Below are 25513 nucleotides of genomic sequence, written 5' to 3'. Positions count from 1 at the left end.
AAGAACCAATAATAATAATAAAGACTACAGTAACATTATTTTGAGAGGATTAAGTGGGCGCACCTGCACACAGTTGAAGCCAGCAAACAAGTAATGGAAGATGATCATGTCACTGTTGACAGAGAGCAAAGCCAGGAAGCATGTGACTGAAACCAAGAAGAGGACACCACCTGCTGTCTTCAGCCCCGAACTGCACAAGACAAAAGACATTTCAATCAGGGGTGACTATTGTCAGGTGTCAGTAGAATGGTCTGACACTCACACACGAGGCTCCTTCTTCTCCACGCTTTGGCGTCTCGTTGAGCATGACGCTCTGGATGACAGGATGTACAGGAAGACGTTCACCTGCGCACACAAACATCAAACGTCATCACTGCTTGTTCTGGACAATAAAGTAGAAGAATCTACAGAGACTGACCGACACCACCATGGCGATGGGTCCAGCGAAGCTCCAGATGAGAGTGTCGTACATGGACAGCCAGCAGAAGTCTGGGTTGCCGTAGCCTTCAGGGTCCAATCCCACCGCCAAACCTACACGCCAAACCCATAAGTCTATTTAGTCCAACGATGTGTGTGACTGTGGCCCATTAAAGCAAATAAAGTACAATCGACTTCTTTTTTCTTCCAAAACTGATGTTTTTTTTTTAATTTTTTTATTTTTATTTTAACAAAAAATCTGTACAAAAATTGCAATTTTTCTTCTCTTTAACCTGTTTTACAAGGATTTTTTTCATTGGATGTACAGTACGTGATTTTGGCATGTCCCACAAACTGCTTTCCTAACTACAGTGTGTGTCATAAGTGGTTAAATGATACTAAATACTTTTTTTTGATCATGAATATTCTATTTTTACAATCACAATGAACATTTTTGCATCTATCCCTGAAATTGCTGTCCACCCTGCCATTATGGGGTAACTGCCCCTTTAATAAACCATCTGATGTTTTCAGTGACATTACTATCAGCATTTTGTCGTTCTTCAGTGGAGGCGGAAACAATGACTTGATGCGGACTAAATATTTACACTTCTGCTTTGTAAATCTTATGTGAGTAGATGATGCCATCAAGCTCAACATGTCCACTCTGTCATAGTGAAATGTCAATTGATATAAAAAGATATATAGATATATAAGATTTGATACGGATACTGATTAATAGTGGTCAAGGAGGCCGATAACTGATATTTGGAGCCGATATTCATCTGCAGTAAAAGGAAAAATATTAGTCACAATTTTAATTTTAAATTAATTAAAATCTCACGCAGCAGCAGCCTCTGAGAGATTAATTAAATTTCATTTTAATTTTGACTAATAGAAACTCCAACACTTTACTTCGTTTAATGCCTTTAAGCATACATTTAACAGAGACTTTTAGATTTGCAACACGTTAAAAGTTTTTTCTTTTTTTTTTTTTTTTTAGACAATAGACATCCTTGCACCATATGGTGATATTGGCTCATCATCACAATCAAACAGGGGCAATTGTGTATATGTAATAATATGATGGATGAGTTGTAGTGATGAGGGAAACCATAACTACAAAATGGCCCGCGACGGAAATTTGTTTGACACCGCTGATGTTGATGAATTTTCTGATAATATCTGGGTTTGGACCTGTGATGAAGGCGGGTACTCCCCAGCCAATCAGATAGTAGAATCTCATGGGACCGTAGTTGATGTCTCGCACTTCGCTGATCATGCGGTAGACGTGGAGGCCCTCCAGGAAAAGCCACGAGAACGTGCATAGGTAGAAGAAGTGCAGGAGGATGGCGATGACTGTGCACAAAAACTGCAACAGGAGAAGCAGATTTTTTTTAAATCCAACTCAAGACTTTACTGGACAAACAGAAAAAAAAAAAAAAAAAAAACCTCAAGGTGCTCACTGGATTGTCGGCCTGGTTGATTCCCAGGATGAAGACGAGCTCGGAGAGAAAGAGGGCTGTGGCGCCGTTGTTCATGATGCTGGTCTTGTTGCACTGCATGGCTCTCAGACACAGGAGGAAGACGGCGGTGAGGAAGAGGAAGCCCAGGGTGACGCCAACCGTGCTCCACGACAAGATTTTGATGGGCAGGATCTCACCGTTCTAATGCATACAACATGCAGACATGCACACATTTCATTTTATCAGAAAATCTTCAGTGACAAACAATGAATCATCACTATCATCATCATGAAATTGTCCCCGAAGGACTTTTCATTTGCAAAAGGAACACTGGCAAGTTGAACTGCATTCTACAGGCGGTGAAAAGCTAATTTAGCTCACTTCATCGGCTCGTTTGCATGCTTACCTCCCTCCTGGAGATGTCCATGAGCACGGCGAAGCTTGTCATGTGATAACACTGACAGCTGATGTGAGTGTTGTTCCGAAAGACCACCTCGCATCCCTTCGCTGACCAGCCGCCCATTACGCCTCTAAAATAACACACGACAATCAAACATGACAACAACAACAAGAACCTCATCTTCTCTTTGTGTATATGTTTGTGTGTGTGTGTGTGTGCACTCAACAGTATAGTGTGGTTCCAGAAAACGCAGATGGGTTTGGAGCGCTCCTCTGTGGTGACCAGGCGGAACTGCACAGTGATGGGTTTGTCCAGTATGTGCCGCAGCAGCTCGTCATTGTCGTGAACGGTGATGCTCACCACGGGTGTGTTGATCACAGGACGCTTTGGCACGCTGAAAAAAAATTATATATACGCAAAAAAACTAGAAATCCATGCATTTTTTTTTATAGTGCATGTCTTCATTAGGGTCATGGATGAGTTGGAGGCTATCCCAGCTGACTTTGGCCGAGATGCTGCGTACACCCTGGACTGGAGGCCAGCTAATCGCAGAGCACATTTAGACAATCAAACATTCACACTGATGTTCATAGCTATGGTCAATTGACAGTCTTCAATTAACCTAATATGAATGTTTTTTTGAAATGTGCAAGGAAATCGCAGTTTCGGAGAAAACCCTCGCAAGCATCGGGAAAAGATGCAAACTTTTCTTACCGGAGACTTCTCTTGTCGGGGTCGTAGCTCTCCGGTAGCAAAGACGCCAGAGTGTGGAAGATGATCACGCTGGCGACGGCGTCCGGCTGGTCGCCATCAGGATGGCGGCGCTTCCTGTTGGCGGAGCGGTTCCTCGGCGAGGATTCTGGGAAAGCGTCCAGGTTCCTGTGGGCCTTGGCGTCCACGGGCAGCTGGAAGACGGAGTCGGGCAGGGTGACGGTGGTCTCAAGGTCGGCCGGACGAGGGCCCCTCAGGGACTGGTATCGTGGGAGTTTGGCCCCGGCAAAATTCATCTTTTTCAGACGGTCCACTGAGATGACTAATTAGGACACAATTAAATAGGTCGTAGATCATGACTCTACATTTCAAAACCAAAAAATCTAAAGACTCCTGTCTGTACCACTTTACTCTCGGTGACTAGCTATTATTATTATTAAACTATCGTGGGTGTGGCTAGGAAAAAAAAACAGAGCTATTATAAAATATGTTAAATATTATTAATATTAATACAATTTAAGTCTTACTCATTATTTTTACATCCAGTATATAAATATGGAGTATATATGTATAAAAACATTTTATTATTTTATATAATCATTATAAATATAATAACTTAGGAATACAACAATAACAATAATTAGTCATTAATAATAATTGTTGTTTCATACACAATGCTAAATATTATTTTTGTCATATTTTTGACAATATTTAAATAAAGAGTAATAATACTTATATAATCATTATATAATGTATAATTTTATAAACTAAGTATCTTCACAACTATGTATAATATACGTAATCAGCACAATTATCTAATAGAACAAACTTTTACAAATATAATACTATGTCAGATTATTTTGAGCAGTATAAAATGTTATTATTCTAATAATAGAATGTAAACACTTTATGTTTCTATTTAATGACGTAATTTACAGAGGCTAACCAATGTGCGGTGTGACGATGGTGAAGGGGCTTAGGTAGGTCTTCCTCATGTTCTGCGCCAGAGTGTTGGCATATTCCTCGTAGTGGCGCAGCAGTGCCGCTGTGCCGCCCTCCTTGTGCTGGATCAGCTCCCAGTGCGGGCGTGTGTCGGGAGACAGGATGGCACTGCCCACGCGGACCAGGTTCTGTGGGGCCAAAGCTAGAGAAGCTCAGGCACCCTCAATGGTGACATTATCCAGCTCATTTGAACTGGCATTATTCAAAAGGATGAAGTGGTGTGTGTGTGTGTGTGTGTGTGCGTGCGTGCGTGCGTGTGTGTGTGTGTGTGTGTGTGTGTGTGTGTGTGTGTGTGTGTGTGTGGTAGCGGTGGTGCTTGTTTGTCACCTCGGTGAAGTGGACGTCCTGCGTGGCGGTGAGGTTGAATCCCTGCTGCTTGCTCTCACGCAGCAGCAGCCTCTGAGTGAGTCCGTAGGCCACTTTCACGTCGCTGCCGTAGTACTTCTCTGTGTGCAAAGTGGCGTTGGCCAACATGGCCGCTGTCTGCTGGACGTGGCCCGAGTCCAGCAGTGATGCATTATGGGAAAATCTTTCAGACTGGGAGCAGAAAAGGCACACATATAGTACATGAAGACATCCATCAAAATGCTTCCCCCCCCCCCCCCCCCAAATATAAACAAGATTATGGGAGACATCAACTTTAAAAGAGTGGTTGATGAATAAGATGACCTTAAGCCAGGGCGAACAAACTTTTGTGCTCAACGGGCATGTTGTAAATGAACAGAGAGGCAAGGTCATTCAGAGATGACATGGAAAAAAAATGTAATGCTAAAATATGCATGTAAAATATTAAAATAATAATAATAGCCATGGTTTGCCCACACTACACATTACACCTAAATGCCATTCTTGCCATAAAACTGAGAAAATGTTGATGGTAACGGTGAAAAAACCAAACAGCATATTAGAATTCTTTTCTCTGTAGTAAAAAAAAAACCTAAAAGCTAACGATTTTTAATGGTATTTGTGGAATCATTTGGAATCAAACTCGCTCGCGTTTATCCCCCAGAAACATAAAAAAATAAAAAAATAATTCCATACTTTTTGTTCCACAGTGACTGTTGTACCTGCTTTACTCTGACCCATAGGGAAGTACTTATTAAGCTAAGGTGCAAATGATAATAACACAAAATCACAGAAGCAGAAAAAGCTATTTAATGTACTCTGATAGGTGGCATGATAAGTATTTAATTTGACAATTTCTTGGAACTTTGTGTCTTGTAATATATTGGAAAGAGTGCAAGAGAGTGATGCATGCATGGTAACATTGAGCTTCCTATTGTTCAATATGACAAATATTTGAACATTTAACATTTGCTTTTCGAGGCAAAGCGAGAGAGAAGCCACACACCAGCGCTCTCAGCTGGCTGAAGGTGACCGACGTGCAATTGAAGAGATTAGGAGGCAGCCAGCCCTTGTGCTCGTCACAGTGGCGAATGGCAGTGCCTGTGAAGGAAAAGGAGGAGGAAGAGGAGGTGTGAGTGTTATTACATGAGGTGGGAAATAGACTGCAGCTTTAAAAAAAGCCTCCGGGCAACCTCCATGCATTGCCATTATTTTATGGTAATCGGAACGTCAGCTGAAAAAACGTCCTACCCAGCGTCCCCTTGGGGCAAGGGACTGCTGCAGGGAGCCCAAACTTGGTCCTGGGCCACCAGATTCCAGCCTGGATTGCCTGAGGGCAGCTGTCATAGATGACTGGCACAGATGGAGCAGCGCGGGGTGAAAATGGAAAAATATTTAGCGCGCCGAACATCAGAAATGGACATGAAGCGGAGTGTAAACGTGGCGGGTTGTTACCATCGCAGCCGTTAGGAGAAACCTCGGCGAAGGGGTTGTCGCAGCGGTCGCAGTGCAGTCCGATCACGCCCGCTTTACACTGACACTGACCGCTCTCGTGCTCGCACGTTCTGGAGAAGGAGCCCACCGGGTAGCAGTCACACAGCAGGCACGTGTCGCTGCCTTCGGGACGGTAGTGATTGTCCTGCAAAGGGCGCAAATTCAGACTGTATATTGTAATTGTTCTGTATGGACACAAAATATTGAGACACCTGACCATTAGGCATACATTACATATATATATACATATTCAAATGATGCTAGTCTCCAAGTGTAGTACTAGTACCACTAGTGGTATGCAAGCTCAGTCGAGGGGTACACTAAAGACTCACTGGCAAGAGCAGTAGAGTTGTATTTAACTTTTTAGTACAGTGGTGCCTTGAGATATGCAATCTCAAAAAAATGAGGAAAAACGTGTTGCTTGAATGGTCTTTTTAAAAAATGAATAATTAAAACAAAAACAGCACTTTTGTCCTTCATGTGCAAGCAAAAATACGCAACACAGTATGACAGGAACGATGGTTGAAAGGAGATTGTTAACTTTGTATTCCTCGCAGCTTCGGCTGACTATATGAACAAAATATTTTATCTATTCACCCACCTTACAGCGACACTCTCCAGTGGTCTTGTTACAGTCGGAATCAAATCCGCGCTCAGTGGGACAGTTACAGGGCCCGCAGGTCTTGTGACCCCACCAACCTCGAGGACAGGGCAAGTCGGTCCTGCAGAGACACAAATACAGTCACGTACTTTAAAGCGCCCTGGCACGCACACAGGCGGATGTTAACGTTGCGTTATGTACTTTTTCTCGCAGTAATGGCCAAAGTAGTTGTGTGGACATTCACATGTGTAACCCCGGGAGGAACTGGTCTTCCTGGTGCACGTGGACTCGTGCTCGCACAGATTGAGCGTGCACGCATCTGTGCAGTTGGTGCCGTAGTAACCTGCAAACATGTAAATGACGCAATACTGTTGCGGGTCATGTGATATATGAATTATTTCAAAAGATTGTGAATTGATGCTAACCAGGGCGACATGTGCACGAGTAGCTGTCCCAGTCGTCGCTGCAGTAGCTGTTAGCGGGACACGGGCTGGAGCTGCAGGGGTCGGGCACATTGCAGCCCAGCTCCACCTTCACCTTCCTGGCCTGACTCAGACTCAGAGCCCCCCCGACACGCAGACCCTGCACAGAGACCGACACATCTTTAACAATAGAGGATGCACTATGAAACGTAACCACAGAGAAGAGTTTTGCAGTTTCAACATTTTCTTTTAAGTCCTTGTAAAGTAAAAATAAATGTTGTGTAAATTTGACACACCACAGAGAAGTTAGGAACCCTGCCATTTTAAATGATTTAAAAAAATTACCAAGTACATAAAATGAGACATCAAAATTGGGAAAAATCAAGCCCAAGATATTGAATAGTTTTGGGATCCTGGAGAAGGAAAGCTTTTAAATGGCCATTTATACTGTAGGGCACAACCATAACGGTAACAAAATGGACGCCACACACTGTGATGTCTCTCAGCCAATCAGTAAAGAAAGGTTAAGCCAATACTGTACAGCAAATGAACAAAGGTTTTGGGACTTGTAGCAGGAATAGGGTTTCCACGTTATGGACAAAGGCATTGGGACATGCAGCAGAAAAAAGTAATTCACAAATTGGCAATTCATTCATATGGAGGTCTGTGGCAATACATTCTTTCGAGGGGTCTCACTTGTATGCAGCCTCGGAAGCCATGCTGAATTTTCCCATCAGACATTGCTAAACCGCCAACACTGACAGCCTTCAGCGTGGACTCCTGCAACTCCCCATCCACCTGCATACTGGCCTGAAACACAGAGACAACATTCAGTGCGGGGTGGCTGAGCAACAAGATTGTCATGAATAAATATTGGCATATTTTCTCACCAGGTAGAGTCCATGGTCTACTGATAGAACAGCTTTATGGTGGCCCGCCGGCCCGCCCAAGCTGCTAATATCCAGCTGCAAATGATGCCAGTCGCCGTCGTTCACCAGCACCTCCTCCACGCGGGACAGCGTGGAGTCCTCCCCCCTGTGCAGGCCCATCAGCACACTCCCACCACGCAGCTGCAGAGGGAGAAAGGTGACGAAAAGGACAGAGGCAGCAGGGAGGGGAGTCAATCAATAACAGAAGAGCACAGAGGAGCAGAAGATTAATTCATTATAATGGATGAGCCCCTTTAAATAGGTGTTTTTGAATAATGATTTCAATATGGAGAGAATCCAGATTTTGTTGGAATTAAATTACAGTTAATTTCATGTTATTGGTTCCAGAGGAATTTCCTCTCATTCCAGCTATTAGGATACATATACATTGTAACCACTTCATTCTGAGTTTTGCCCTCTAAGCGATCTTATTAGCGTTGTTTCCCTCCTAATTAAAACATCCTGATGATATGTAGTTCTATTGCCCTTAGGAATAAACTTGACATTTCTGTGTATTGCAACATGTGAGCAGAAAAACAGCATCTGATGCAACGAGCGGCAAAGAAGAGACTTTTGGTTTGGGTTTCAAAAGTCTTTGTGTTTAAAGCCAAGAGCGGTCTCACCTGCAGAGTGAGGTTGTGCCGCAGGCCGGAGGAGATGTGCAGCAGCATGGCGCCCGCCTGACGGGTGCGCAGCATCAGCTCCACGTGCCACGGGACGGAGGTCGCCGTCGCCAGGTTGTTCCACTGCAACAGGCTGTTGCCCAGGAAACGCTGCGGGTTGGCCATGACTACGGAGAACAACTCATCTTGATATTTGGCGGAACCTCCAAAGGCGAACGCCCCAAAAATCAAACGACACACTGCGGTTGAATAGTTCCGGGGAAGCACATTCAGTTTATGTCTGCCGCAGTGCACAGCAATTCCTCACACCTTTCATATCAGATCATCACGAAAAACAAACACAATCATCTTTTTCCTTGTTTGAAACACGGCAAACACAATTATGCGTGTTGCGCACTCACATGGCCCATTTTGAGCTTCTGTGTGTGTCCTCTCACATTGCTGTAAACCAGAAATCAGCACACAAAAAAAGAGGCTGCGGTGTGTCAGGTGAAACAAAATGGGACACTGGAGAACATGGAAACAGAAACAGAAATGATAACTCATGCGTGTCGTTAGGGCAATTAGTCGCGTTTCATCTATATTTGAGCACCCTGCTTGACACTCATAACTAAAGCTGATGCTGTGGGAAATCATCCATAAAACTTGAAATGTCAAAAATAATAATTTTGTTGATACACTTTCTTCACAATGAATTGCAGTACGCTGTTTTTTTTACTTTAAGTTGCATTTCATTGCACTTATCCTAGTCGGAGTTTGGTACACCATCAGCCTCCAATGCATTGATAAATGCATGTTGAGGTTATTATGTTTTTGTGATTTTGTCCTGGCTTTTTGTGTTTTGGTTGTTGATGAGGATTGCTCATTGTTAATACAATTCAATTCATCTTTGGAAGACTTCATATTGCATTCCATTTAAGGTCTTACAATAAGTACATTTCTATCATTTGTGGTTAGAATCACTTTAAATGCTTCCTTTGGACATTTCAGTCAAGCCGGATAGACACATACCAATTTTCAACATTTTAAAATGTGAGCGACTCCACCCACACATGGGTGGAGTCATGTGTGGGTGGAGGGGGAACATAAATGAATAAATTTGTTTGCCATATGTTTGCTTACTGCTCTTATAGTATGTGTTGAACCTGAGATGACCACAGACCACCACACACGTAACAATATCTCCACAGACAACCACGTCTCCTCCCACATTGTGTTGTAGTACCAAGACTGACCTGTCAGAGGGAGCATGGTGCCACTGGACATTCAAACTGCCCGAAAGAAGCAACAGTAGTATTGTAGTAACTGGTATCCTATCTGGTAACTTGAATCCACTCACAAAGTTGCCTCATTATTTATTTATTTATTCATTCATTCATCCATCCATCCATCCATCCATCCATCCATCCATCTATCAGGCCTTTGCTGACTTTGATCGAAAGAGAGGAACAATGTTTGAATTTGGCCCAAGTGTCAGTAAGTGAGCCCTCGCATATTCATGTTCATCATTCGCAGATGTTTTTGTGGAACCTACTCTCCGTTATTCACTGAAAAACTCACTTATTCACTGTTCTTGTGCTTAGAACAAAGCAATAGCATGATTGCTTTGGTGTCATCCGGTGGCGTTTTGGCATCAAGGAAATATGTTGAAGTGAGTTGATGAGTTTCATTCAAATATAAGAAGTGCTTTGTTGCCATCTTGTGACATCTCTAGGCAAGTGCAAACCTTTTTGGGGAGACATCAATTACTTGTGGATTTTCGCTATTGGTGGCAGGGCTGGGCCTCTATACCCCGCTTCGCTATTTCCATTGCTTTATTGATCTGATGGATTCTTTGTTTACACCAAACGACAACTTCAGGTCATATCGGGTGATTCATGGATCAGACTCACGATAGGTGTCAGGCCTCCTCTGGGGTCTAAACATTCTCGACCTGTCGACACTTTCACTTCCACTCTTTCCCTCACCTCTTTCACAGTTTCTTCCTCCGAATCCCAGCGGGCAGTCGCAGCTGAAGGAGCCCCACAGGTTGACGCAGGTTCCTCCGTTCAGACACGGGTTGTTGTTGCAGAAGTGCCTTTTGGTGGAACATCCTAGGAAGGTGAGGAAAAAAAAAAAAAAAAAAAAAAGACTCATCTTCATGCTTGATGTGTTCCTACCTCATTATTTTATCGCAGCAGCAAAGAATGGAAGGTAGATTATTCTGATCATTTCCTTCTGATTCGTCTACCCTGCTGTGCTCATTATAGTCAGTGTTTGCTCTCTCTCACTTGGCAGCTCTCATCTGCACACTGACTACAAAACAGAACCAAAGCAAAGCCATGTGAGCTTTTGAGGCCGGGAAGGCATCGCTGCGTACCGGGCAACGTGCCGTTGTTAGCGATGAAGCCGGCCATGTCGACGCGTTGGTTGTCCACACGCAGGTTCTTCATGCAACCCACAAACTGGTGGTTGCGGACGGGAAAGTCCTCGGGGAGCTTGGGCACTCCTCCGAGGAGCAGCGGGCCGGTCAGGTCCAGTGATCTGACAGCACAGAACACACGAACATTTAATATATTGCACAGTTTTGCGTCGCCTGGCGCCTTTAAAAGACATCATCAGCACTCATTAAAGGAGAAATACATACAGTAAATAATTCATGACAGAAATAGTGCACAGTGTTACTATTAGTGCCTGCAGATAAAACCAGAAAAGTAGTAAACATCCTGGAAAAAAGTAACACCCTGGAGATGTGGAACTTCATTTCATAAATTTACTCTTAATGAGCCCACTGCAAAGAAAGTAATGTGCTAAATTATGGAAGTCAATAACAAATGCGTGAGGGGATGCAGCTGCAAGAACATTATTTATAACACCATTGGAGAAGAATCCACTAAAATATATTTACTTTTTGCTCCCCGATTGGCTTCCTTGCGCGGAACAGGTGTAGTTTCCAATCACATGACCGAACCTCAGAGCCACAGGGTTGTCGCAGTTGTCCACAGTCACCACCACGGCCTTCTGGTCGGAGGGACCCTGCGGCAGGCCGGCCTGGTTTAGGACGGGCTGTGGACAAAGACGCAACATACGAAAAAACCTGAATATATCATAAGCATTTTTATGTGACGATTGAATTGTCATGTGATCGACAAGTCATGTCGCCATGGTTACGACATATATCTGCCTCACAGTTCTGAGGACCGGGGTTCAAATCTGGCCTCCCCTGTGTGGAGTTGGCATGTTCTCCCTGTGCCTGCGTGGGTTTTCTTCAGTTTCCTCACACATCCCAAAAACGTGCATCAGGCAGAATTTTTGCAGGAGAATGTGCACTTAATGAAGTCTTTCACCAGATTTGTGTATTTCTCTTCAGGTACATTCTAATGTCTGTGGCTCCTTTCTGAATTGCTCTTTGTTCGTGCAAAACTTTTTGTCTGTTCATTTTAGTGGAAAATAGCTTGTGCAGATTGACAGATTAAAGCATAAACGAAAGTACAAGTAGAATCACACCACTATTTTAAGACACTGCCGTATTTTGGGTTACTAAGCATTCAGAAATAGCTATGATGTTAAGAAAATATTGTATTGTTCTGCTGCATTGATGAAAGGATTATTTGGTAAAGCAGTTGAGACTCCAGCCAGTGCAATGCTGCATACAGCTTTTTGAGCCAGATTAAACAGTGCAGCTTTGAAACTGTGAAAGATCAGCCAAATGATCTTTTGCCTTTAGCCTGTTTCGGCCTCCCGTTCAGCTCACAAAATCTGCTTATTACAGCTGCTGTTGTGCATGTCGATAATTCATACAACAATACAACAGCTAACGGCAGCGTATGGCCAGATAACACACACGCGCGCAAATGGCTGGCTCTCGGCAGGACATCATCCCTGTCAACAAAGGGTTGTCTTCATTGTCTGAGAAGCCGATTGCGGGGAGGCACCAAAAGCATGAGGGGGTAGAAGGGGGTGTGGTCTGTGGGGGCCCAGAATGATGATTCTATCAATAAAGGTCACAACCTCTTTTCAAACTGGGCAGTTTCTCTGAGGTCACGTCTAGCTCATATTAACCCTAAGCACAGGTTCAAGCCGCTGCTGCAAACAGACAACGGGGAAGTAACCAAGTCCTCCCAAAACCCCCGGGCACCCCCCGTCGTGCAGCTGACCGACCGTTTGGTCTGCAGGAGAGGACGCGGCGCTGCGCTGTCAGCTGGTCAGACAGGATTTAGGAGGCCTTAGCCCATTTCATGCACCGAGATGAGACGCGCAAGCCGTTTTAACTTGCTCGGTGCTGACAGCTTGAGAACGTACACAATTGTCTTGTTTTGATTGTCTTACTAGAGCCAAAATAGATCGACTATACGTGACTCAATGGCTTCTCTAAGATCCCAGCTGTCATCTCTCACTTTTCTGGCATCTCAACTTTAGCCTAGTAATTTTGTAAGCAGGATATTTGAAAACATTTTTTTTAAATTAAATGCCCATAAAGCAGATCAGCATAAAAGTTGTTAGTGATAAAAAAAATACCCTGGTTCTGGGGCTGGAATGTATTAATTCAATTTCCTTTCATTTTAATGGGGAAAATGCTTTAGTTCGCAAACATTTCAGTTCACGAAAAAAGTCTCGGAACCCTAAGTTTGTAAGCTAAGGTACCACTCTCAATAACATCCATACATCCATTTTGTATAGCGTTTGTCCTTATTAGGGTCACAGGTGAGCTGGAGCCTATCACAGCTGACTGTTAGGGCAATAGGCGAGGTACACACTGGACTGATAAGCAGCTATTTGCAATTTATGCTCACATTCGAACCTACGGACAATTTAGTCTTCAATGAACCTATCATGCGTGTTTTTGGAGTGTAGGAGGAAACCGGAGTACCAGGAGAAAAAACACGCAAGCGCGGCGAGAATATGAAAACGCCACATATCATTAGCCTAACAGCATAATTGCCGAGTAATGTTAAAATGTTTTCGGAAAACAAGAAAAAACAAATTGTATTCTGTTTTTATTTATTTTTAACACAACGTCTCAACTTCATTGGAATTGGGGTTGTACTTAGAGCTGTCTATAATGGTACCATTTTGATGTCGTTAAATAAAGCAACCAAAATATTAAATTCTCATGGTACGCTCTCTAAGCCAGGGGGTCAGTTCGTGGCCCACAGCTATTTTCTTCATTGTATCAGAACATTAAGTTTACATATGTGACATATTACGGTGAGGGACAGAAATTGACTTGTGGTCTACCACTATTTCTGAAAGTGTAAATTGCAGTAGAGTCATAGACCACACTAAACTACAGGGTGCTTTCCATACATAAAAACAGACCTTGCACGAAATGCATCTTTTTAAGCCATCTGAAACATTTTACTTGAAACATGTTAAAGACCCTGTTTAGTGAAGTCAGAGATTTGCTTTGAAATACTTTATGTTTGAAGATAATTGCTGAAAACACATGAACACTGAAGTCCTCGTTTGAGGAGATATAGCGTTAAACTGTTTTTTACAAGGCTAAAAAGGTGACAATCCGATTCACGACGCCTACAACCCGAAAACGCATGTTGAAAAAATGCATGCATGGTATGCCTTTGGATAGTCTGCTGGCATGGCAGCTTAAGATGGCCTCATTGTTAGGAGAAAGGTGTAAGAGGGAGGAGGGAAAGATAAAAAGACCAACTTGACAGCCAGCAAAAAGACCTCGCGCCTCGCTTTCGTGGCGTGGAAAAGCCCCGTGATGCACCGGTGGAGTATATCCCAGCCAGCAGAAACTTTAAGCACATATATTTCCGTGGCTCAAACATGTAGTTATGTATAGGTATAAGAAAAGTAGCATCCATTTTTTCATGTCACGGTAGTGGTATCTGATTGACAGTTGGTCCACCACAATAATACACATATTGTTCACTTCATACCGTTCTTATATAGTCAAATCGAAACTGAGCATTATTATCTTCATAAAAGAGGAGTTTTGTTATATAGCTCTTGTATTGGATGTCACTGAATTGTGGAAGTGGCAAGTGTGTGTGTTTCACTTCCAAAACGTCTTCATACAATTTAGTCCTTTCAAGACAGAGCGATTCATCCTGAGCTTGTTAAAGCAACTGGTTCTTTATTTTTTCAGCAGCACAGGCCAGTGTGTTACAAATTTGTCGATGATGGAAAAAGGCAAACACTGTTTGAATCGGCCAATGGCGAAATCATCCGACATGCTCTTTTTTTTTTTTTTCTCTCTCCACGGCGACCCCCCACCTCTCCTCTCTTGTGAAAGGTCCGGAACAGGCAGCGCTCCAGATTGGACGCTCCTTCGCTGACCTCTGCTGTCATCAGTCACGGCTGTTGACTCGCCATTAATGACTGACTGTCAGGATGACATTCGGCCACACAAAGGCCCGCCCTGTCAGCGCTGATTGGAATGTACATATTTGCTCAAGTCGGACATTTGCCGGACACGACAGAAGGATTATGGGAATATGAGTTTCTTGACACAAAAGGGGGACAGGAGGTGAGCAAGAGGAGCATGAGAGAAGTCACACACGCATATGCGATCTAAGATTGACTGGAAAAACCATAGCAACAAGGGAGTTGAGCCCTGAAGCGCAGCATCGCCGCTCAAAGCCCGAGTCAATACTTCTCAGCGCTTTTCTTCCGCTGCTCTCCTGCTCTCCCTAGAACACAGAGCGGGGCACCTTCCCCGGGGCCGCATCATTCACTGCCCGCGGTCCCAAAAGAAGCAGAGCTACGCACAAAGGCAACGGTCATTGCCATTCTCCACAGCCCCGGCTACCATGAAAGCCACATTTCAATCTCAAACGCACCCCTCCCCGCCACCCTGCCCCACCCCCTGCTGATAGGGACGGGTCAGAGAGGGCCACTGTGGGATACCTCCAATGGGAGGAGCCATGTTTAGACCTCAGCAAGTCCCAGGAGGAGGGAGGATTAGTTAGAGGTGAGGAAATGGAATAGGGTGATGTTCAGTTGTCCAAAAGTCAATTCATTAATCAATCAAAGAATTAATCTGCATTTTTCTTCTCAATAAAACATGGGAAATGATTGCAACTTTGCAGAAACAGACGTTTCCTTTTCTTCTGCCAGTGCACAACGCAAGGTCCATTAATTCAATGATCCTCAACCACTGTGCTACAGCACTTGAGTGGGTTGTGAGAGTTAATCAGGTAAGACACAGGAAATTATCCAATTTAACTTCATTATTCTAAAAAATATATATATTTTTAAATACACATAATGTATCTTTGTTATATGCCAGCAACATATAGTGACAGGTAGTAGTACAATTAGATGCTCTTCGCCTAGATGGCAGAAGGTGCAATTAACCTGTGTATCCACATGTTGCCATGCATATAACAGAATCATAAAACAATTCTTCAAAAAAAAAAAAAAAGGCTTCAAACTGTTTATTGCCACTCCAAGTTGAAGTCTACTGTCAAACTCAACATCAAAGAGAATTACACAGTGTATCTCAAACAACCACATAACCTTTCCATTAAATTGCGCTAGCTTAATGCTAACACATAATGGGAAACAGCATAGCGGGGCTAACAAATTGGAACGTGTCACAGTGTTATAACCCTTTAAACAATGGATATTTTAATAAAAACGGTGGCGCAATAGATGTAGACAGATTATAAAAAAATATTCACGGCATAAAAGTACAGCGGCATACTGAGGAGCTGAGAGCAGCTTCATTTGCAGTCTGGCCGTATGTCTGTATTATACTGCCCCAGATGGCCAAGGTGCGCACACCAAAAGGAGCAGCCCCATGTCCATTGACTTGAAGCAATAAATGATTTAATTGCTTTGATTTGTATTTAATTATGTATTTACTGTGTGTTTCATAACGTAAAATCACAATACACACATTTTTGTTGGAAGGCTGGAAAAGATTAAAAGCTATGCCATATATTTCAATTGGGAAAGAAGTATTTGAAGAAGTATTTGGAGTTCTGCTCTGTCACGGATCATGTTAAAACCGTAAGTCAAGATAACACAATATTATTATAACTGTTTTACATTATATAAAGTTCCTATTTCCAAATTTGGTGAATTAGATATTTTTTTTCACAAATTGACTTATTTGAAGTGTTGAAAATGCCTTGCTCTCTTTGACGATGAACTGTTAACTGTTTTTTTGTTGTTGTTTTCCTGAGAAGTGATGTTTTTCTTTTTTTTTTTTTATCTAAGACATGGGAATGTTTTTTACGGCGTAACAATTTTCAGCTTTTGTAACAAGTTGACTAAAGACTCCATAATAGGTTGCTGGCAAAAGGACAAGTTTTTCCACCCCCTTCATCACTTTTGTGGGCACAGCTATGCTATCATAGGCATTGAATAGAAAATGTGAACTGCAGGGGAGTGTGTGTGGGGGGGGGGCATCTTTATAATGCAAAGTGGCTTTCTCAATGGACTAAAATGTGACATTCTGTCTGGGAAAGCACAGACAGACAACAGGTCCGCACATTCCTCACTGATTGAGATGTTGAGTGGTTGGTACGGAGAGATGCGTTAGTCACAACATCTTAAATCCAATCTGAGCACATCTGCAAAAATAATGTCCAGAAGCCCCCCCCCCCCCCCCCCCCCCCAAAAAAAAAACTAAATCCCTTGGCAGCTTTCCAGATTATCAATTTGTCAGCAGCCATTGTTGAGTGTGACACTGACGACATGGACCAACAAAGTCCCTCCACTTTCTACTTCACTCCCTCTGAACCAGGGTCTTATTGCCAAAGCATGTCACTTATTTATGCCAACTTCAATAGAATCAGACCCCTCTGACTGACATTTTGCTGCAGATTAACCAGGATTCCACTCATTAACTTCTGTCTAAATTCTGTCTTGTTTTGTCAGCTATTTGTTGTGTCCTAAATTAAAGGAAGGAAGTGCAACGTAGTCTTTTCTCAGCCAAATGAGACGATACCTTGTTGTAGTAGTTAACCTCCACCACATGCCACTGGCCGTCGCTCACACCGCCAACGATAAAAGGTGAAACTGTGGTCTTGGTTTCACCTGTGGAAAGAATCACGATCAATAATGATGATGAAGTATTACACATACACTGCTCACAAAAAGGTAGAGGCATTCAGCTTTCAGGAGAAATTCCAGGATGAAACTAAAATGCACTGTAACTTTTACGGGTGAACTTGATTTGACCTTTTCTAAACTTTTGATTGCACATGTCCAACTGAATAATGTTTCAATAGTTTTTACCAAACCTGCTGCTCTCTAACGTGTTTGATTCGTTAATGGAATAATAAATTACCGGGTACGATTACAAATGGTATTTAAACAGTCCTCTTCATCATTCTTTTCACGTTTTGACATCATGAGACCAAGACAACACCTGGGGCATTCCTGGCTATTGGTGGCTTTTCTGTCCCCATGAAAAGACTTCTGATATTTTACTTAAAGACAAAATGCTTATTATGAAAATATTTTTGTCATACATTGTGGTCTTTCCAGGGGCGGAGCTACGTGGTGGGCAGGGGCCACCGCAGACTGAAGGTCAGTCACCCTGCCGGCAGCTGCGGCCACCCCGCTGGCACCCCCACTATAGAGTTTTTCAAGGCGGAAAAGTTTGACCAGCACCCCCTTCTGATTAGTAAATAATGAAATATTAAACAGTTGGACATGTACCTTTATACGTTTATAGGAAGTCTAATTAAGTTTAATTGTAGCGGTTATAGTGCATTTTAGGTTCATCCTGAAATTTCACCTAAAAGCCGAACATCCCTAACATTTTGTGAGTAGCGTAAAAGTTGATTAAGTCTTCAGAAATCCTAAACTAATACGAGTGTTTGTTACCTGCGGAGAAGGTGACCTGAATCTGCTCATTGATGATTTCCATGGCAATGAAGTCGTGTTTCTCGTTGAAGCGGCCGTTGTACAGCAATAATCCGTTGGGCTCTTTAGTCGCAAATCTAGGACAAAAAAATGTTTAAAAATAAAACAAATGCAATTGCTAGGTTATCAATATCTTGCTAATGCATTACAATTCCCTCAGGTGTTACAGAAATTGGAATAATTTTAAGGCTTTATTTTCTACTCTCTATTATTAAAATGATACCAATAATGTTAGGAAGCCCTGCACAGTTCAACGAGTTTCAATGCACGACATTATAAAAAATACCCTTTGTAAAGATAATAATGCTCAGTTTTGATTGACACTATCAGAGAAATCAATTTTAAAATGTTTATTATTGTGGTTGTGGTGTGCAGGGTTAATTAATAGCACAACATCACATTATTATAATTCTACACCACTGCTAACTACAACCACAATGATAAACATATTGACTTTATATCAATCAATAGAGATCTTTAGTAGTTTTGTGAAGGCAGAATTGTGATACATCTTGTACTGAATCGTATTATTGTTATAAGGTTTCACTGTGTTTTTAGTCTCATTTTAGAATTAAAAAAAAAAAGGAGAGTGACACTTTCACTTAAACAAAACGAGACATGTTTTATTGTAAAAACAATCTAAAAAGTGCATGCGCAGGATGATGATAAAGATTTAGTGCTTTATCGAGATGAAAATACAAATCACAAATACCAGATAAATGACGAGATTAATGAATAGCACACCGTGAGCAGGAGAACTTTACAGCAGAGAGGTGCCCTGAGAAACAGAAAGGAAGTGTGCCATGAATAACGATTGGCACATTAAACAACAGATGAGAAAATCTAGGCCGACGTCAAAGTAGCAGTGGGTCGGATGTGGCGGTGAATGAGTAGGAGGATGCGGGGGGATGCATTATTACCGCACGGACGGCGAAGCGGGAAGGAAGATGAGCAGATGTTTGCATCTGGATCACTGCGATGATGAAGTATAGTACATAATAATAATACTATAATAGAGTCTAATAAATACAATATAATTATACATATATTGCAAAAATAATATTTAATTGTTCCCTCCTGGAAGCCGTCACCTTAGCGTGGTGGAGGGGTTTGTGTGTTCCAATGATCCGAGGAGCGAAGTTGTCTGGGTATACTTATTGCCCCCTGGCTTGGCGCCTGTACATTGGGATTCACCCCGGTGGACGAGAGGGTAGCCTCCCTCCGCCTTCGGGTGGGCGGACGGGTCCTGACTGTTATTTGTGCCTATGCAGTTCAGAGTACGCTCCCTTGGAGGGGGTGCTGGAGAGCACTCCCGCTGGGGACTCCATCGTTCTGCTGGGGGAGGAACGGCCCCATCGATCAGAACCTGCATGGGAGCTCGCCCAACCAGTCTACATGTGTTTTGTGGACTTGGAGAAGGCCGTGTACCTAGGGGGGGGTCCTGTGGGGGGTGATTCGGGAGTATGGGGTACCGAACCCCCTGATACGGGCTGTTCGGTCCCTGTACGACCGGAGTCAGAGTTCGGTCCGCATATCCTTTCGTGATAACGATACTTGTCAAAAATGTAGCTCATTCACCGCCAAGGATTAGTGACTTAGGGAAATAGATCGGCAACGTGTAAGGACAGTGTTTAGTTGCACCAGCTAGCCAGCCGCAGCTCGTAGCTGATGCGAAGCAAGTTAACTTATCGCCTAGCATTATCCCACTAGTTTCCGAGCAGCCGGGAAAGCATGGAGGATGAGTGACCGTTCGAAAGAGCTTATTTAACAAAAATGGCACTGGCAGGCTCTTCCAACCCTGTGGTCCGACGTGCTTGAAGGCATTTCTACACTGAAGCAGATACGATTGCATCACCAACAAGCACTATCACAATTGTTTGGTAGAGGCCACATTTATACCGACGACTGCATATACCGTGCACAACTAATTGTGGCTACAATTTGTTTTCGTCCCTATGTCCTGTCTGGGACTCAGTCTATATTACAATCCAACCCCTCAATGGGAAATGACCCTCTGCTGTATTATTTTTTTTTTAATGTGCTACACACCACAGAGAGAGCCAAACTAAAAGCGTGCATGCAAGGAGAGATGTCAGAGAGAAAGCGGCACGGGTACAGTGCGGGACATCTTGAGCTAGGGTTGCTCAAATGCAGCTCAACAGTAGTTAGGAAGCAGACTAGCATCTCTTCAACAACTAGTTCAAAAGCCCAAGTCCTTACTGATGAGCTACAGCTGAGTTGAATTCCTGGCATTATTATCTGTACAGTATCATGCAGCTAATGCAAATTATTAGGTCAAATAGGACCTTTGGGTTTGGAGCCTGAATGCAGCTACAGTGTCTTCTAGAGATGTCATTCCCAACTCCCACTTTCAATGGATTCTCCCAGACAACATGAGCAGCTGCCCACCCCCTCTTGAAGTCCGCGGGCGTTTGAGGCTAAACTACATGCACATGTATGTGACGCTATTGGTGCAGTATTCTTAAAAATGGAGAGGAGCCGGGGGGCACGACACTGCTGGCCTGCTAACACGCAAAAGCTAAATCGCCACCTTGGAGGACAGAGGATGTCGATGAAGACGACAGCGACATAATTCATAAAAGGCCCTCAAACGACCTCAATACATTCCGAATGTATGCACAAAATGCCAACTAAAATAATAATTTTGACTCTCTCACACAGCAGCCCCTTCTCGTCTTTGACATATCAATTTAAAAGACCCCACTACCTTGATCCCCCCCAGGGCTCTCGGAACTATGAGAGTAATCAGCTGGAAGTAACCACGCACATCACTTTGTGTCGCATTAGGCACTCATCAGTAAAAGAAACAACCAGTCTGCCCTTATGTGGGGAACCGTGTCACGCTATGCGAACATGCTGCAATGCATAAGATGTGTGCGCTGATGAGGAATAAAGAGGGGCCCTTCACTCATTGTACTGCTATACTGTATGTAACATACATGTACATGTACAGTAGCACATTAACATTCCACAACCACTGCATGGATTTTTATGAAATAACTGTGCTACCTCCTTAATATAGGGTCACTAGCTGGATACGTTTGGGAATTTTCCAATTATTGTATTTATTATTATCAATATGTATTACAGTACTTTACCCAGGCAGCACAGTAGACTAGTGGCTAGCATGTCTTACTCTCAGTTCTGAGAGTCGGGGCTTGTGTCTTGGCTTTGGCTCTTGTGTAGAGTTTTTATGCTCTCTCTGTATTTGCGTGGGTTTTCTTCGGGTACTCCGACTTCCGCCCACATTCCAAAAACATGCATGTTAGGTTAATGTAAGATTAAAAATTGTCTAGACGAGTGAACGTACGTGTGACTGGTTATTTTTCTAGTATGCGCCCTGCCATAGACTGGCGACCAGAAAGATAGATTTCCTCATCATTTATTATCATCATCATTATGTATTGTTTTACCTAATGTAACCCGTTCATCCATTTTATATTCACTTATCCTAATCTCAGTTGACTTTGAGCAAAAGGAGGTTTACACTCTGGACTGGTTGCGCTGGGCACATGTGGACAAACAAACAGTCACATTCACACTTATGGACAATTTAGAGTCTTTAATAAACTGAAATCAGTATAGATCTTTTTGGAATGTGAGAGGAAGCTGGAGTACCCGGAGGAAACCCACACAAACACAGGGAAAGTATGCAAACTCCATGGAAGGCCATAGCTGAGATTGGATCCCACTCCAGAGATTTGAGCGGAAGACAAAAATGTAAACATTGTGTTTGCATTGTTACCATGGGTGCTGGACATTGTCAATTCTACTATGAAGTTTCATTTTGGGTTGAGAGTACAAATTATGAGCAGAAGTAGGAGTACGGTCACCTTAAATCCAGCCAGTGTTGATCCTATACACCTTTTTGTAAAATCAAAGCCTTTACTGCAGCGCTAAAGCGGTGACCAAACACGATGCGTAAGGCCACCTGTGGCACGGTGCAAACAGGATTTGCATTCTGATCTGTCCATCATAACAAGTTGCTCATGGGCGAAACCTGATCGGTGTCACCGCTACTTGTTCTCCCTTACCTGCCTCGAGCTCGGAGTATCGGCACCTTTTACGTCGCTGCTTCTCTGACCTGCCGCTGAAATGTAGAGCACTTTCCAAACTGGTCAGGCCAGTTCTCCATCAAAAAAGACGGTCATCCGAGCCAGGCTTAAAGGAGGGCCGGGCCCAGAAGGATCACAAGGGGGATATTATTTTCACTAACAGACATTGTGAGGGTCAACCCTTATTGGGCAGGTGGAGCAGTGATGCGAGCATGATGGTTGTCACATTCCCTCTGATGCCATCTGAGATGTTTGACAACATCTGTGGTGTTCGGATATCAAAACAACACGACATGCTTTTATCGCCCATTCCATTAACATGAAGGATGGATATTCATCCTCTAACCTCTGAAGCAAAAAATGCTGAGAAGTAAGTTTTGAGGATATTGCATTAACATTCATCTCCACATTGACTGCAGGATCTCAACTCTACAAAAATACACCTTTTCCTTCTGTCCAGCAGCCATTAAAAAGCCAACATGTAAGCACAGTGTACAGATGTAACTGCTATATTGGTTAGCAGTGGTTCTGCATGTATTTTTAGGTCAGGTGCTAGAATGTGGCACTGCAGTGGCTTGACAGAAGAGGGCTGATGTTCAATGATATCCTGAGAGGTGTGTGGAGGTGGAGGAGCAATGAGTCACACTGTGCAAAAAGCAGTGGAGGGGATACAGTTAATACATATGTGATATGGAGTAGATGATACAGGTGATGCGGTTGATATGAAGTATGCGTCAATGTTTTTGCACGTGGGTGATGCAGGTGACACATAGAGCTTTTACAGGTGATGTAGGTGAGGCAGGTGATACAAGTTATATATGGAAGAGGTGAAGATGCACAGTCTGCGATGTTGGTGATACAGGTAATATACTATGGGTGATGAAGGTGATGCATATATGTTCTGTGTTATGGATTGTTGTCTTACTGCAGAACCCAAAGTGTGCATCAGCTTGAGGTCAGGATCTAATGGCCAAACATTCTACTTCAGGATTTTCTCGTAAAGAGTATAATTCATGGTTTCATCAATCAGGTCCTGAAGGAGCAAAGCAGCCCCAGACCATCACACTACCACCACCATGTTTGATTGTTGGTATGAGGATTTTTCTAAAATACTGTGTTACATTTATGCCACACACACCTCCCAAAAAGCTAAACTTTCTTCTCGTCAGTCCATAGAATATTCTCCCAAAAATCTTGGCAATCAGATGAGCCTGAATGTTCTTTTTGGTCAGCAGTCGTTTTTGCCTTGGAACTGAGACAAGTGAGGCCTGGGGTTCTTTACACATTGTCCTGGATTGCTTTGTGACCTTCTAGATGGGTTCTCGTTGTGCTTTGGGTTAATTTTTGTAATCCGACCACTCCTGGGAAATTTAATCACTGTTCCATGTTTACTTTATTTAAGGGTAATGGTGTTTACCGTGGTTCGCTCGAATCCTAAAGATTTAGAAATTGCTTTCTAATCCTTTCCACACTCATAGATGTCAATTACTTCATCTGTCGTTTGTTCTTGAATTTCTTTGGATCATGTCATTTTGTTGCAGCTTTTTTAGATCCTTTGGTCAACTTCATTTTGTCAAACAGGTTCTATTTAAGTGATTTATTCATTGAACAGGTCTGGAGGTAATCAGGCTTGGGCGTGGTCAGTAAAAATTAACCAAAATACGTGATTAGCCACAGTAAATTCCTGATTTAACAAGAGGATGCATTACTTTTTTACACAGGACCAGGTAGGTTTGAATAGTTTCCCCCCCCCCCCCGTTAATAAATAAAATCACTGTTTGAATACAGCATTTTATGTTTACTTTTGTTATCTTTGTCTGCTATTTATATCTGTTTAATTTACTATTCCATTGCAACATGCTGCCAATTATTTTGTCTTGAGTTTGTTGTCACATTTCTGTCGGGCCAATTATACATTATTCGTGCACTCACTGTGATAGTCTCGCCACGCTGCACTATTTGCATCTGTTGTTGACCAATACTGGCCAGTCATGCCAGTGTAGCATCTGCACCACTTGCACACTGACTGAGGAGTAGCTGCAACATTTGCACAATCGACATTGTCCCAAATGATCACACTACTAGTCACTTTAAACTGCGTACATTCCTTGAAGTCTCGGCGCCCTTTGCACAATGGTCATTGCACCGGACTATTGGTATATTAGTCATTCAAACTGCTCTAATTGCTAGGACTCTGCATCTTTTTGCACAATTTTTGCACAATTGTCAAAAAAAATAAAATAAATTGTGTCGGCATTACTAGATTACTGTTCTCAATGTCTTCATGTCTCAAAAGTATTCTCTGTCAATTGACTGTCTGTTGTCGTACTAGAGCGGCTCCAACTACAAATTCCTTGTGTGTTTTTTGGACATACTTGGCAAAATAAAGATGATTCTGATTCTGATTGATGATCTTAATTAAATTTATACAAATTAAATTTATGGAAATTATGCAAAAATATAGGAATTTGAGCTGCGATTGGCTGGTGAACTGTTCAGGGTGCACCCCGCCTCTCTCGCCCGACGATAGCTGGGATAGGCTCCAGCACACCCGCGACCCTAGTGACGATAAGCCGTACAGAAAATGGATGGATGGATGGATAAGAATTTGAGAATGAGGCCAATATTTTTTCACAGCACTGTATGTGATGTACAGTACATAATGATGTAGGTGACAGATTACATGTGATACAGGCAATGTTCAGGATATAATGCAAGTGATGTAAAGTATGCGATGCGAGTGTTGCAACTTACGTAAGCGAGAACGTGAAGTGGAAGCGCTGGCGGAGGCCCTTGAAGGTGAGGAAGGAATTCGAGGGGAAGTTGCGCGTAGTCATCTCACAGTAAGGCTTCTCGTAGCCGCCCGTCGGACACTCGCACTTGAACCCGCCCACCAGGAGGTTTACGCACACGCCGTCGTTCTTGCAGATTCCCGGAGCACAGCGGCCGGAGCGGGACGACAGCTCGCAGCGCTCTCCTGGGACAGAGAAAACAGAATAATGATGTTCAACCACTATCGCTTGGCCTCATTAGGGTCACAGCTGAACTGAAGCCGATCCTAGATGACTTTAGGCAAGACGCGGGGTACACCCTGGACTGGTTCCCAGCCAATCGCAGATCATTATGTATACATTCATTTGTATTTTGGGATTCTCTTAAACCCTCACTGGATTTATTAAAAATGAATAATAATAACAATAAT

At 43.0% G+C, this 25513-nt stretch overlaps 1 protein-coding gene across 1 annotated transcript in view; it reads right to left on the bottom strand.

Annotated features, from left to right (window-relative positions):
• Nucleotides 1-25513, bottom strand: part of celsr2 (cadherin, EGF LAG seven-pass G-type receptor 2) — a 66164-nt gene that overhangs the window by 6410 nt on the left and 34241 nt on the right. The window contains exons 3-27 of the mRNA XM_061688487.1: nt 25066-25288; nt 18197-18312; nt 17313-17401; nt 11298-11455; nt 10770-10933; nt 10378-10503; nt 8411-8577; nt 7749-7928; nt 7555-7668; nt 6862-7018; nt 6638-6779; nt 6437-6557; nt 5797-5980; nt 5593-5694; nt 5348-5442; nt 4324-4533; nt 3941-4124; nt 2998-3316; nt 2510-2677; nt 2290-2413; nt 1884-2084; nt 1615-1789; nt 419-531; nt 263-345; nt 64-190 (exon numbers count right to left, since the gene is read on the bottom strand). Coding sequence (XP_061544471.1) covers nt 64-190; nt 263-345; nt 419-531; nt 1615-1789; nt 1884-2084; nt 2290-2413; nt 2510-2677; nt 2998-3316; nt 3941-4124; nt 4324-4533; nt 5348-5442; nt 5593-5694; nt 5797-5980; nt 6437-6557; nt 6638-6779; nt 6862-7018; nt 7555-7668; nt 7749-7928; nt 8411-8577; nt 10378-10503; nt 10770-10933; nt 11298-11455; nt 17313-17401; nt 18197-18312; nt 25066-25288 — 3842 coding nt within the window. The remainder of the gene's footprint in view (nt 1-63; nt 191-262; nt 346-418; nt 532-1614; nt 1790-1883; nt 2085-2289; nt 2414-2509; nt 2678-2997; nt 3317-3940; nt 4125-4323; nt 4534-5347; nt 5443-5592; nt 5695-5796; nt 5981-6436; nt 6558-6637; nt 6780-6861; nt 7019-7554; nt 7669-7748; nt 7929-8410; nt 8578-10377; nt 10504-10769; nt 10934-11297; nt 11456-17312; nt 17402-18196; nt 18313-25065; nt 25289-25513) is intronic.

This window comes from Phycodurus eques, chromosome 10 (assembly GCF_024500275.1).
Source record: "Phycodurus eques isolate BA_2022a chromosome 10, UOR_Pequ_1.1, whole genome shotgun sequence".
In the NCBI taxonomy this organism is placed as follows: Eukaryota; Metazoa; Chordata; class Actinopteri; order Syngnathiformes; family Syngnathidae; genus Phycodurus; species Phycodurus eques.
This window is presented reverse-complemented; position numbering and strand designations above follow the sequence as displayed.